This window comes from Sus scrofa, chromosome 7, assembly GCF_054392235.1.
Source record: "Sus scrofa isolate SSC_HxYL_T2T_F1_AM1 chromosome 7, Sscrofa_HxYL_maternal_Yorkshire_Landrace_v2.0, whole genome shotgun sequence".
Lineage (NCBI taxonomy): Eukaryota > Metazoa > Chordata > Mammalia > Artiodactyla > Suidae > Sus > Sus scrofa.
The window spans coordinates 33,321,518-33,336,273 of record NC_139389.1 but is presented as its reverse complement, the minus strand read 5'-3'; the positions used below and the strand labels follow the sequence as shown (position 1 = coordinate 33,336,273).

Here is a 14,756-nt window from a genome sequence, read left to right as displayed (position 1 = left end):
CCTGGCATGAATAGTAAGTCTATCTGATAAGCAGAGGATTATTATATTATTATAAGCAGAGGATCCAAAAGAGCGATTTCTTTCTTTGAGAAGGATAATATCCAGGGTAATAACGTAAGTATTAGAACTTGATTCGCCTAAGTTAAAATCCTGGGCAGGCTATTTACAAGCTCACGGTTTTGAGCAAGTTTTGCGAGCTTGCTGTGTCTCAATGTCCTCATCTGACAAAGGGTTTAATAATAGTGCCTACCCTAAGTTTTTGTGAGGATTACCTGAATTAATGTCTGTAAAGCACTTAGAGGACGGTCACTAACTGTGACATTCTTTGCAGGTGTTGGAAATTTTTATTTTAATGTCTTGTTCAATTCACTACAGTAGATCTCCATTCTGATAATAAATGTTCATCTACTGATTAGGCCCCTCATTCCAAGAGACAGGAAATCAAAAAGACACGGGCCCATTCATACTTTCTCCCGGACATAGAAGTTTCTTCCACTGACATCTGGGATAAGATCCATCTTGACCAGAATGAAAGAAGAACAGTATAAAACTCCCAAACAGCACTGTAAACTATGTCTAGTCACTATATGATGGAGCACGATAATGTGAGAAAAAAGAATGTTTACATGTATGTGTAACGGGGTCACCATGCTGTATAGTAGAAAAAAAAATAATGTACTGGGAAATAAAATAATAATAATAATAATAATAAAATAAAAAATATAAAACTCCTAAAATAATTCTCTGAAAACTTTCATCCTCCTTTCATACTGGAAACCTTGAGAAGAGCTGAAGATAATATTGCTATCCTCTGTTTAGATAATTCATTTTTGTTACAAAGATCTCAAATCCTATGACTTTGAGAATAATTGTCTTTCTTGCTTAGAATGACAGAAAGCCATTCTAAATTAGAGCCTGAAAGAATGAAAAAAGCTCTAATTTACATTTTTGAAATTCTGGATCCAAGATTGAACATCTACATATGGTTGGAACAAACATAGTAAAACAAGAAATTAAACAAATGTAAGCCAGACATATTCTAACAAAATTTGAGATATGACAATATTAATTTTAAAATAAAAATAACGTTCAGAGAGAAATAGTTCCAAGGAACAGGACTGTCTCTTCAAAGAGGACCTGTTAACGCACGTGGCTTTCAAGGATTGCATGGGACTACCAGCACAGAGTAGAGTTAAAGAAAAATCAGTTGGGAACTCAAAACACTTTACAGTCATAATTAAGCAGAAATGAACAGAAGCATTCCAGAACATATATATAAACGGTAGAGGTTTAAGTGATATAACAGCTATGCCACATCGAATCTTTTACATAATGACTTGATGAGATCCAACAACTTCTCTTAATTTTTGATGACTAGAAATCCACTTCAGGGAGTTTCCATCATGGCTCAGTGAAAACGAATCTGACTAGCACCCATGAGGACACAGGTTTGATCCCCGGCCTTGCTCAGTGGGTTACGGATCCGGTGTTGCCGTGAGCTGTGGTGTAGTAGCAGACGAGGCTCGGATCTGGTGTTGCTGTGGCTGTGGCTGTGGTGTAGGCTGGCAGCTGCAGCTCAGATTCAACCCCTAGCCTGAGAACCTCCATGTGCCGTGGGTGTGGCCCTAAAAAGATAAAAAAAGAAAAAGAAAGAAAGAAAGAAAGAAAGAAAGAAAGAAAGAAAGAAAGAAAGAAAGAAAATGAAATCCATTTAAGGCAATTAAGATGGATTAGTAGAATGACCTGTGTGATACTTATCTAACCCCTCTCTCCACTGCTTGGTGAAGCAAGACTTTCCCAGGTCTGCCTCTACAATTAACACCAAAAGGAATACTCCAAGTTTTCCTTTTGAAACTGTGCTTAAGTCTTTAATCTCATTAGAGATTTGGGTTTACATTTCCTAAACAGGCAGGGATTTGACGTGAGTATGAATGATGCTATCATACTTTGTGGAAACTATTAAAAGTGTGAAGTAAATTACTGCCACAGGAAAGCCACACAGTCTTCTTGGAGGCAGCTGCTTGGTTGGGAGAAGCTATTGAAAAAAAGGAGATTAAGTGAGCTGGTGATTCTTCCATTCCTAGGAACTGGTCAACAGACAACATCTGCCAAATCACCTATCTTCCGCTCTATTCTGGTTCAACAGTGGCCCCAGGGTGGGTGTAAACAGAGCCTGGGATGTAGCCCAGAAGTACCCATACCTTCGCCCTGCTCCAAGCCCCTGTGTTCAAAATCTGCAACCTGCACTCGTCCTATAAGAGAAGTTTTTTGGAGGAGAAAACTTCTGCGATGCTTTTCTTGTCCAGAACTTTCTTTTTCACTTCTTTCCCCCCCCACACTGGAGGCATATGGAAGTTCCTTGGCCCTAGGAAGCAAGCCTAGAGATCCTAGGGATCAAACCCGTGCCACAGCATTGACACGAGCCATTGCAGTGACAACACCAGATCCTTAACCCACTGAGCCAACAGGGAACCCCAGAACTTTTTCTTTGGCCTTTACACTTCATGTTAGTTCAGCTGCTCAGATAATTCTATTTCTTAATTTTTAAAATTTTATTTATTTATTTATTTGGTCTTTTCTAGGGCCACTCCTGCAGCAAATGGAGATTCCCAGGTTTGGGGTCCAATCGGAGCTACAGCTGCTGGCCTACGCCAGAGCCACAGCAACACGGGATCCAAGCCACACCTGCAACCTACACCACCGCTCAGGGCAACGCCGGATCCTTAACCCACTGAGCAAGGCCAGGGATCGAACATGCAACCTCATGGTTCCTAGTCGGATTCGTTAACCACTGCACCACGACAGGAACTCCGCTCAGATAATTCCAGTTTCCATTCTGGAAAGTGATGAGATTAAATTTATATTTTAAGGCAGGACAAGAAAAATTGAAGCATAAAATTCTCTCTCTGTTTGGGTCCCCTTCCTCCCCTTTTCATGTGCAGGGTGCATCTGCATTACACAGTAACCAGACCTCAAAGGTGGGGATGCTGGCTTGTCTATAAAGATCAATTTTTCTTCTTTTTTCTGACACCAGAGAAATCTGAAAATTAGAGAGAAGCAACAATAATAGAAACACCCATATTTGTCCCATTCAGAGATCAGTAGTCTATTGTCATTTTTCCGTGACTTTGATGTCTATCCTTCTCTTCTCAAATGTGTTCACGCTGTTTTAAAAACTGCTTTTTTTTGATATCAATAATATCTTGCCAGTTTCTTTCTCTCTCTCCCCCTCTTCACCTTTCTCTCTTAAACACACGAACACTGGTGTGTACTCAGTGTAATTCCCTCCAAATGTTTTTCACAAATTAATTAGCTTTACTCAAAATAGATAAGATAACATATGTAAAATTTTCAAACTTATTTTTCTAGCTTTGTTGGAAATATATACTAATCTATTTACATTTTGAGAGCGAATACACACAAACATACATAATACATTTCAAAATAAACAAAAGAGGCATGTAGTCTCTTCAGCCTGGCCCTCGTCTCCTTCAGTTTTTGCTTCCCATTCCCCCTATTTCAGATCTAATCCCTTAGATGCATGTCAGGTTCCAACTGAGACAGGAGGGCTTTACGGAGAAGGTGGAGGGCTGCCCAGTGTGGTGTGAAAGAGTAGTAGAAGAAGAAGGGGACCCTGCTGCACAGCACTGGGAGCTCTATCTAGTCACTGGTGATGGAGCACGATGGAGGACAGTATGAGAAAAAGAAGGTACGTACATATGTATGTGTGACTGGGTCACTCTGCTGCACAGGAAAAAATTGACAGAACACTGTAAGCCAACTGTAATGGAAAAAATAAAAATCATTAAAAAAAGAAAAGAAGAAGAAGAAGGGCATAAGGGTGAGGTGGGAGGCAGCCCCGAAGACAATGGCAGAAGAGGATATTGTCCTATATGCAAACAATGCACTATTATGCAGCAATAAAAACTTTTCAATGTACTGATAAAATGTGGTTGAATCTCAAAAAAGCATTTTGTTTAGCCAAAGAAGCCAAACACAAAAGCGTTATATACTGTGACTCCATTTGTGTTGTCTTTGAAGTTTGAGGACAGGCAAGGTTAAGCTGTGATGATTTACAGCAGAATATTGTTTGCCTTTTTGGAACAGACCGACTGACGTGGGCATGGGGAACATTTGGAAGAGACGGAAATGCTCCCTATTTTGATCGAGATGGTAGTTACAGGCCTGTAAGCTTTTGTGAAACATCATTGAGATGCATGTTTTCAAACCGTGCTTTCATGGTGTGCAAATTATACCTCAATGCATTTGATTTCTCAAAAAGGTGAATGTACCTTACTGTCTCTGGAGAATATTTATTTAAGATTGTGGTATTCATTTGGCCAGACTGTTAAGGGCTTACATGCTAATGTTTATGGAATTGCTCTTTGTGTCCCCGATTATCCGTAAACCTTGTGTGACATGAAGAAACATGAATTAAACGTGGAAAGAGTGTGAAATGGAAAGAAACTGCCATTTGAGCTTTCAGTATCCAGCACTGAGCAACTGTGTTGTTACATCTGTTCTAATGTGGGGGGCCCTGAGGTTTTTGGAGCACAGAGCCCTCTATCTCTGACCTCTTGTTTTCCCTTGTGCAACTCTGCACGTGGCTTCTGATGGCAGTCACGGTGTGGGAGGAGGAAACACACTCCTCTCGGGTTTATTCTCCAAATCACTTAACTTTGTAAGTTGCGCACTTGGATAACCAACTGACCTGAAGATTACACAGCAAGATGCTTCCTTCCCCCTGAATAATGTGATTTCAGCCCTTGGCCGGTGGGAGGAGGGAGCTCTGCTGAGCATTCGCCACCAAAGTGACTTCAGAGTCTCTATCCTCCTACAGCTCAGCCCAGTCCAAAGTCCCCCCGGGATGACCTCCATTAGTTCCACTTTCAAAGTAGCTAGAAGAGCTGAAGGTAGGCTGCGACTTTCTTGTTAAGCCCCTTCTAGGAGAGGCATTGAAATGCGAGTCCCTCTTGGCAGCCCCGTTCGTCCTCCTCCCTGAGAATTTTTTCCCAATCCAGGGATGGGTTAGGAACCTGCCGTTTCCAGCCCCCTGCAGCCACTCCCTTGGATCCTGACCAGGAGAACAACCAGGTACAAATTGTCTCTGCAGCTGGGCCTTGTAGGTGCACCGTGGGGACCAGGACTTTCAGGACCCCCCGGCCCCGTGGCTCCATCTGGTTGGTGAGAGAGAGAAATGTGTGGAGATGTGCAGGTGTGTCTGTGGAACATGTGGGTCCTAAAAAAAGAAGGGCTTGAGCTCTGGGTCATGTGGTGAGAAAACTCCCATCTCTTTCAGGAGTTAAGCCATGAGAGCATTTGTGGTCAAAATAAATAAATACATGTGTGAAAGAACTAACAAATGAAGGAAGGAAGGAAAGTAGACTGAGAGGAGTGGACAAATTCTGTGTCTGACTTCAGTTCTCAACATTGAGTTTTCAACTTCAGCAGAGCCCTGGGGAGGAAGTGAATCCGCAGATAAGCGGGGAAGCCCACGGGACACAAGAAGACGGTTTAACAATTTTCCACACCTGCTGGGGAAACAGTTGGTTTTCAGGAAAAAAATAAAAAAAGGGCGGGGGTGGGTGGGAGTTAAAAAAAAAAAAAACCCACTGGGAAGGGATAGGAGTTGGTGGTGTTTGTTTTAAGGTCTGTGAGGGCAAACAGCCAAAAACTTGTGTAGAAAGCATGTCTTGGAACACAGCAGTTTTTTTCTAAGAACAGTCAGATGGCTTCTTACCACCTTCTCGTGCAGGCAACCTCCTCCTGAGAATGAATGTTCTGTGCTTCCAGCTCGTTCCGCTTTCGGCTCCGAAGAAGATGGCGGATTTTCCCAGCTTCTTTCCTACTGGCTTTTTCTCCATTCTTGCCCTTCTCCAGATGTCCACGTGGTGTTCTGCGGGTCAGTGTTGTCCCTTATGCTTTTTTGTTGTTGTTGTTGGCTTGTTTTCAATGGCTCTTCTCATGTAATGAGTCCATCAGTCAGAGCTCGGCACCTTCTCAAAGGAAGTTATATTGGGGCGATCTCCTTCCCATGCGCACCCCTTACTCCTTGAGCAGACCCCATGAAACTCAGAGTGGAATATTTATCCACATCTTGATTAAGTAGGAGTGATCTTAGCCTGTTTAAAGTTGATGTAACTGTTTGTTAAAATATACTTTGTAATGTTTACACTGCCAAGAAAACCCGAGTCTGAGTCCAGATTCTCTGGACTCAGGATGCCTGAACTCTGTCTGGTTATAATCTTGGACACACAATTCATTCTTTCTGGGACATGAGTTCTTCCTTCATGAAATAAAAGGTGCCCTCATGATGAAGTTTTCAGACTCCAGGTTTGAAGAGAAACCAGCTATGAGGTTGCAATAATATTTTCTGTTATTGTCTCTTTAATGTGAAGTCAGGCAATGAGTATCAAAATGTTTACTACCTATACATGTTGGCTCAGCAGCTCTATAATAATGTATCCCAAAGAAAGCTCTCCCACATTTATATGTGTATTTGTATAACATGCTTATTGCAGGAATGTTTGTAGTAACACTGAAGTGGAGGCAATGGAAATATTCACCAATATAGGAAAAGCTTAAACAGTGACCAAGACAATCAGTAGAGCTGACTGCATGTCTTACAATGGTTCCTTATTGGAGAAATTTATATGTAATGATCCCGTTTTCATGAAACAGAATTATTTCTTTTCATTGGTTGTAGCACTTCACATGTACATAGCACATATAACTTTTTTCAAAGTAATGCAAAAAAGAAGGAAGTATGTTTGGGTCCCTACAAAATGCAGGTGCGTTTGCCATCTCATTCCCCCTCACTCTTTCCTCCAACGTGTTTCTGATTTTCGTGCAGTGTCCAAGTTTTCCGTGAAGGGACCAGCTCAGCCCATCCTGGTCCTGCTGGGGGCAGATGCCTCTCTGCCCTGCCAGCTGTTCCCTGAGCAGAGTGCAGCCCACATGCAGATCCGGTGGTACCGAGCTCAGTTCTCCCCAGCTGTGCTTGTGTACCAGAATGGGCAGGAACAAGGCGGGGAGCAAATGCTGGAGTACCGTGGCAGGACAGAGCTGGTGCAGGACTCCATTGGCAGAGGGACCGTGACCCTGCTGATCCAACAGATCCGTGCCTCTGACGATGGCCAGTATCGGTGTCATTTTAAGGAGGGTTACATCTCCCAAGAAGCCATCGTGGAGCTGCATGTTATAGGTATGTTAACATGGCATAGAGTGCATGTGTCACGGTGCACAGCAAACTATTACGTTTAGAAGGGACAAACGACAAGACCCTACGGTACACGGCACAGGGAACTATATCCGGTCTCCTGGGATAGATCATGATGGAAAAGAATATAAACAAGAATGTGTGTGCATGTATAACTGGATCACTGTGTAACAGATTTTGGCACAATGCTGGAAGCCAACTATACTTTAATAAAAAACTTGTTTGGTTTAACAATTTAAAAATACATAACTTTTTAAAAAGCAAAGGGAAAGGTGACACTATCTGGATTCCCAAGCTGGCCTTTCTTGCGATCTTCCATATGTTGATATTCTGCTTTCCCTTGCAGAACGTCAATTTCCTAAACTGTACAGCGAGGATAAGACCACATGCTGTTTGCCTTTCAATAGCAATGTTTCTGAAGATATTCTGGTATCCAAAAAGATCTCAAAAATTAATTAACCAGTAATAATTCACATGGGTCCTGACACCGTCAAGTATTTTTTACCCAATCAGGAGAGAAAAACAGCAATAATGTTAAACTCCTTTTTTTTCTGTCTTGAATTGTCCCTGTTTTTTTTCTCTTCTTGGAATGACCTCAAAGCTCTCTCAGTCCACGTAAAGCACAAAGGCATTATGTTGACTTAAAAACTGAATCACAGGTAAGCCTAACACTGGCTGTGAGTGGTTTTGAATTCTGAGCTTCAGTTTGCTCCTCAGCCCAACGAAGAGCAGTTGGACCTTCAGCCTCAGGGACTCTGGAGTCCCAAGGGCCAGCACATGCTTTCTCTTCTCAGGCTTGGGCGCTGCCCCTCACGTTCACATGATGGGGCCCGAGGATGACGGGATCCGAGTTCTGTGCTCCTCAGGTGGCTGGTTCCCCAAACCCAGGGTGCAATGGAGCGGTATGGCAGGAGCGAAGCTTCCTTCCCTTTCTGAGTCCCAGTCCCAAGATGGAGATGGGCTCTTCCATGTGGAGGCGTCTCTCGTGGTCACGGACAGCTCTCTGGGCAATGTGACCTGCTCCTTCCAGAACCCCCTCTCTGGCCAGGAGAAAGTGTCAGCCCTTTTCCTCCCAGGTCAGTAAAGCACAAACCCCAAGGCAGAGCTGGGGTGTGTTAAGGGCAGGGAGGAGTGAAGAAGGGCTGAAGGGAGCCTTGGAGAAAAGCTTCCTCCAGATGAGCCTCTCACTGTGTCTCCACATGCCTGTGTCAGAGCCCTTCTTCCCCAGGACGTCGCCATGGAAAAAAGCCTTGGCTGGGACACTCCCTGTGCTGGTGCTTCTCCTCATCGGGATGAGCTACTTTGGCTGGAGAGAACATAAAGCCAAAGAGCGAGAAGTCATGGAAAGGAAGAAAGAATCTCAGGAAAAAGAGGAGATGAGCAGCAACAAGGAACGAGCACTTGCAGCCAAAGGTAAGTCAGGGCAGCAGGTCAAATCAGAGGTTCCAGATACAGGTTGTGCAGGGCGGATGGGGAATAAAAGCTTGCCCAGGAACTGCAAATAAAACACAGGGTACCAGAGTTCCCGTCGTGGCGCAGTGGTTAACGAATCCGACTAGGAACCATGAGGTTGCGGGTTCGGTCCCTGCCCTTGCTCAGTGGGTTAACCATCCGGCGTTGCCGTGAGCTGTGGTGTAGGTCGCAGACGCGGCTCGGATCCTGCGTTGCTGTGGCTCTGGTGTAGGCCGGTGGCTACAGCTCTGATTCAACCCCTAGCCTGGGAACCTCCATATGCCGCAGGAGCGGCCGAAGAAATAGCAACAACAACAACAACAACAAAAAGACAAAAGACACACACAAAAAAAAAAAAAAACAAAAAAAACAAAAAAAAAAAAACAGGGTACCAAGAATTCCACAGAGCTGGGAGATGTGTGGAAAGGAGAACACCGAGTGGGAAGTGTGGACATCTGTGCGCCGTGGTCATGAAGCCTCCAAATTGCAGCTCAATCTGCACTCCACCTTTTCGTGCCTCTGTGCTCTAACCTGTTTTTCTTTGGGGAAATGTCTTCCCTTATCTTCTCTTCCATTTTTGCCCTCCCATGAAGTTTAAGATCACCTGGGTTTCCTTCCCAGGTGATCCCATGTTATTTCCCATGTAACTTTTCTTAGCACTTGTCCTTTCACATTTGACATAACATGTTTGCTAATCTTTCTCACCTGCTTCGCTATGGGACCCTTAAGGGAAGGCCAGATTGAATTCATTTAGCTACCCCCCAAAGTCAGGAGAAGCTAGACCCCAATTTGATGGATTTTATATCTTCTCCTTTCAGAGAAACTCAAGGCAGAGCTCGGTAAGTCATGCGTCTTCTTGTGCCCTGTGTAAATCTGTTCCCATTTTTACCCTGTTCTGGGTCTCTCACTGAATCTTTTCTTTTTCCAGACCAGCGAAAGGCATTATACAAGGAAGGTAAGAGACCCTGTCATGTCAGTTGATGTCCTGATGTCCACCAATTGCTCAGTTCCCTATCCTTAGAGGAAAAGACTAAATGACCTGATGATTAGTAGAAGAGAAATAAGGGAAAGGAAGAGAAATATGAGCCTCCAGATCATTGCATCTTGTCTTACCTGTATTTGTTCTATTTTAGATTGGAAAAAGGCCCTGCTATATCCTGGTACGTAACTCTCTGGCCCCTGTCTTGTCAAGCGCCTATGGTGTTCTGAGCATAATAAGCAGAGTCATAAACACTCACAAACACACACACTTGAAAATTTATTGTGTATCACTCTGTAATATTTTGTATTTGGAGGCTCAAATAATCACTTGTTTTCCAGAGCTAATGATAAAGGAGAAACAACTGCTAACGGGTCAATTCTGTAACATATCTATGGTAGGACCTGACATGAATTGTCTGCCCATCCACTATGGAGAAAAAAAGGATGGAACTCAGAGTGATTTTGATGAAATGTGGGAAGAATAAAGAATTCTTTTTTTTTTTTTTTTTTTAAGGTCGTACCCTTGGCACATAGAAGTTACCAGGCTTGGGGTCGAATCAGAGCTGTAGCTGCTGGCCTACACCACAGCCACAGCAATGAAGGATCCGAGTCACATCTGCAACCTACACCACAGCTCACAGCAACGCCAGATCCCTAACCCACTGAATGAGGCCAGGCATGGAACCTGTATCCTCATGGATCCTAGTCGGGTTTGTTAATCACTGACCCATGAAGGGAACTCCAGAATAAAGAATTCTTGGAGTTCCCACTGTGGCTCAGTGGGTTAAGAACCCGACACAGTCTCTGTGAGGATGCAGGTTCAATCGCTGGCCTTGCTCAGTGGCTTAAGGATCAGGCATTGCCACAAGTTTGTAGATGCAGCTTGGATCTGGTGTTGCCCTGGCTCTGGTGTAGGCCTCAGCTGCAGCTCTAATTCACCACTAGCCTGGGAATTTCCATATGCTGCAGGTGCAGATGTAAAAAAAAAAAAAAAAGAATTCTCTATATTATGTCAGCATTTCTAGTCTACAAATAAAGTTTCAAAGAGCAAAAGAGCAGTAAATATATTGTATTTTATGTTTGGAGCCATATATTAACTAGGACTTTTACTTATTTTACCTGTTTGAAATAAAGAAAGTAAAATTCAATGTACAGGGACAAATGCTTATGTTTGAAAACGCTGAAAAACAATCTTTCAAAATATTTTAATATCATTTGCAAAATTACGTTTATCTGGTAGTAGGGGGAATTCTAGATACCTTCTAAAATCTGTGTCTAGGAATTCTCTGGTGGTGCAGCCAGTTAAGTATCTGGCATTGTTACTGTAGCAGCTCAGGTCACTGCTGTGGCGAAGGTTTGATCGCTGGCCCAGGAACTTCTGCATGCTCTGAGTGCAGCCACACACACACACAATCTATGTCTATGTATTGTGTGGATTGATAACATGCACGTGTGTGAATGGATGGATGGATGTGTAATCTAGAGCTGGGCCTCAAAAACATACTGTGCCATTCTTTGAATATATACGTGTGTAGGTTTTATATGCCAGAAGTTGTTCTGACGTTATTTCTGATCCTGTGGAACTAAAAGTCCATTGGGGAGGTAAGCTAAGAACCAGGCAACTACATGTGCCTGATAAGTGCTTTGATAAGAGGAGGTTGGAGGAACTCCTCCCAAGGATTATAGTTGATTAAGCAATTTCTTTTATGAGTTTTCTTTTATGAGATGCTGAAAAGGGTTTCCATGTTTCCAAAGGAGTGAGCAAAGTCCTGAGGATCACCTATGACTTTCAGTTCTGCTCTATCAATTACCACTGATAAGTCGGGTTATTTTCTCTCTCTTGACCTAAGTGTCCTCATCACTAAGAGGAAGAGTCTGGAATACATGATCTCAGAGATCCTCTGCAACTCATATTCATAGATTCTGTACCTCCAACTGTGACACTTCTTACAGGAGGGCAGTTAGTGAGAGACCACAGTGCTGCTCCAATCAAGAATTATGGATATGTCTTTATCTGCCTATTGTCCCAAAACCCTCTGAGAATGTACAATCTTTATATAAAGTCCACAAAATCACACTGGCAGTAAGAGACGTGGCCAAGGCAGAAGCAGATGCAGTTCTATTTCCCAAGAGGAATTTGTCTCTGGAGAAAAATATAAGTAATTTGATCATAATCTGGGTCAAACTAATAAGGGCCATAGTCGTAATCTTAAACTCTATTCTGAGGAGGTCATAGGCTAGAAAAACTATAAATACAATAGAATAAAATAAAGTAAATTTAAAAATACATTATCAATGAGGAGGTCCATAAAGTTTTGAGAGCATAGTAGAGCAGCATGCAGAGCATTATAGCCTGCTTCAGGTGTTCCCAAATCTGGCTCAGACTGGAGAATAGGCCTCAGTTTGGGGCTGAATTATGAGACAGTTCTAATCTGAGACAGAGCACAGAAAACATAGTATTTGTTTTGTAGTTTCTGGACACTTCCAGAATTTGAGGCTTTTAGAGGAGGAAGAGAATGTTGAGGGGAGAAGGTGATGCGGATGAGTCAGAGAAGGAAGTGTCTTACCTCCTTTTCATTCGATGAGTATGCTTCCATCTCAATTTGTATTTCTCTTTTTCAGACTGGAGGAAGGAACTTTTCAAACCTGGTAAGCAGGTCTTTATCTTTTTGGCTCCCTTCCAGTCTGCTGAGACCCCATTTTTCCTTCTTAACATTATCTCCCAGTTGAAAAGACAGAGGCGCCATTGTTCTGGTAAAGAGAGGGAAGAACGTGAACATTATTAAATATTATCCCGAACTGAAAATTGCTGCTAGGATTAGCTACTCTGGTCATGCATCCACTCTCACACACTGACACAGCTTTCTTGTCTGTGGGGTCCACTTGGTTCTGAAACAGAAATTAATATACACCTCAACGAGGAGACCCCAAACTCAGTTAAAAAAATTCAACTGCTGTTGAATTACTCAAAACAGCAAGAGTAATTCAGTCGTTCTTTGTAGAGAGGTCAGCTTCTATGGAGACTGTTACTAATTGAGGAACGTAGGTCTAATTTGTAGAGAACATGGAAAGAACACTCTTCTCCAATAAACACTTCAAGGCCCCTTCTCACTCTGGCACTCTGCCAAGACACTGACCATAGCGGAGATAAGACAAGATAAGCAGCATGGAACTCAAGACAGAGTACATCAAAACCCCCAGCACCACCTCCCCCAGTACACAGGCATTCAGAGGAGAGGTGTTTTTTTCACCATTCCTTACACATTTGCTCTATTTTGATGATTTCCCCTGTACAATAGTTATCTGAAATATACAACATTGGCCCTTTCATCCCCCCCTCCTTTTTTTTCTTCCAGCTCCTATAACTCTAAATCATGAAAACTCTTCTGAGGGCGATTCTGACCCAGTGAGAGAAGAGAACTTCGGAAAGGAAGCACCTAGTGATACACCAAGAGACTGCAACCTTATCACACTTGAACAAGAAGCATTCACTTCAGGGAGACATTACTGGGAAGTGGATATTAAGGACACTGATGAATGGACTCTAGGCATTTATGAGATGCCCATGCAGGGGGAGGGGGAATGCAACGATCTACCAAAGAAGTTCAGAGTCTTAGAGAAGAAGGGACCGGACTACAGGGCTCTCATCTGTTCCAACCAAGACATTTCCCAAGAAGAGCTTGTCCAGATTGAAAAGGATCCACAAAAGATTGTGATTTTCTTGGGTTATGAGGACGGTGACATTTCATTCTACAGCATGACTGATGGTGCCCACATCTACTCCTTCACCCACTGTAACTTTTTTGGGCAAATCTCTCCTTATTTCAAGCTTAAATCCTATCTGCACCAATTTAAGTGACTTAGAAGAAGAACCTATAAACCGTGAAGACAGTAGCCCATTCTCTGTAAACTCTGACTCCAGACCTAGAGTATCTTCAGGACCACTAATTAGGATGCTTCTTGGCTTAAGGGTCTGAGTCTGCATGACCAAAGTTTCCAACCACATTAAGCAGTGTTTCTCAAACAATCTACAGAGAAGAATCTTTTTTTTCCTTTTGTTTATTGCTGTAAATGTTTCTTGATTTATAAATTATATATCACAGATTTATACTTTTCTGAAAAATTACTGGAAACAAAGAAGTGAATAAAAAACATTGTGGTAACAAGTGGTAATTTTATTATTAGATACAATATACCTAAAAGTTTCTGTCCATTTGCTCTAAAGTTTTGTAATCCTCTATTTCTGTATTAGTTTCGTAAAGAACTAGTAGGAAACAGTTTATAATTATGCATGGGTCACATTTTAGTAGCACTGTTTAAGGAATAAAAATTAGATATACCTCTTCACATTTCTCAACAGCAACATGAATAAAATGGCAAAAGAGTTCTATTTCCTCTTTCTTTCTTTTCTTTCTTTCTTTCTTTCTTTCTTTCTTTCTTTCTTTCTTTCTTTCTTTCTTTCTTTCTTTCTTTCTTTCTTTCTTTCTTTCTTTCTTTCTTTCTTTCCCTTTTAGGCTGTACCTGAGGCATACTGTAGGATGTTCCCAGGCTAGGGATTAAATCGGAGCTGCAGCTGCCAGCCTATGCCACAGCCACAGCAACACTATATTAGCACGGAGGATCTGAGCCATGTCTGTGATTTACACCACAGCTCATGGCAGTGTTGGATATTTAACCCAATGAGTGAAGCTAGGGATCCAATCCACATCCTCATGGATACCAGTCAGGTTTATAACCCTCAGAGCCATAACAGGAACTCCCAAAGAGTTCTATTTTCAAATATGGAAGGAGAAAATTTAAACTATAATTTGATAATGAGCTAAGCTGTATCTTAAATGCAAGGATAATCTGATAAAGCAAAAATATATATCAATCACAATCTGATTGATTCTAACAAACATACTGATCTGATGTCAACATGATAGAGGTCTGGGGAAATCAGAATCAAATGAGAGAATTTTAGGTATTATCTTATTGAATGATGAGAGAGAAATTTGATTGATTAGTTTAAGATATTAATAAGGAGAATTACTACTTTGAATTCTTGGGAATTCTAAGTATATCTCCCAGCAAAGATAAGGAAAGACCCTTCTTTTCTCTCTAT

General features: G+C 42.2%; 1 protein-coding gene across 1 annotated transcript; it reads left to right on the top strand.

Annotated features, from left to right (window-relative positions):
* Positions 1 to 5,760: 5,760 nt before the first annotated feature.
* LOC100513868 (butyrophilin-like protein 1) lies at positions 5,761 to 13,691 on the top strand. Its single transcript, XM_013977688.3, has 9 exons — positions 5,761 to 5,902; positions 6,854 to 7,204; positions 8,014 to 8,295; positions 8,432 to 8,632; positions 9,490 to 9,510; positions 9,600 to 9,626; positions 9,805 to 9,831; positions 12,275 to 12,301; positions 13,009 to 13,691. The coding sequence occupies exons 1-9, from the start codon at positions 5,773 to 5,775 to the stop codon at positions 13,509 to 13,511; spliced, it is 1,569 nt and encodes a 522-aa protein (XP_013833142.2). The 5' UTR covers positions 5,761 to 5,772; the 3' UTR covers positions 13,512 to 13,691.
* Positions 13,692 to 14,756: the final 1,065 nt, after the last annotated feature.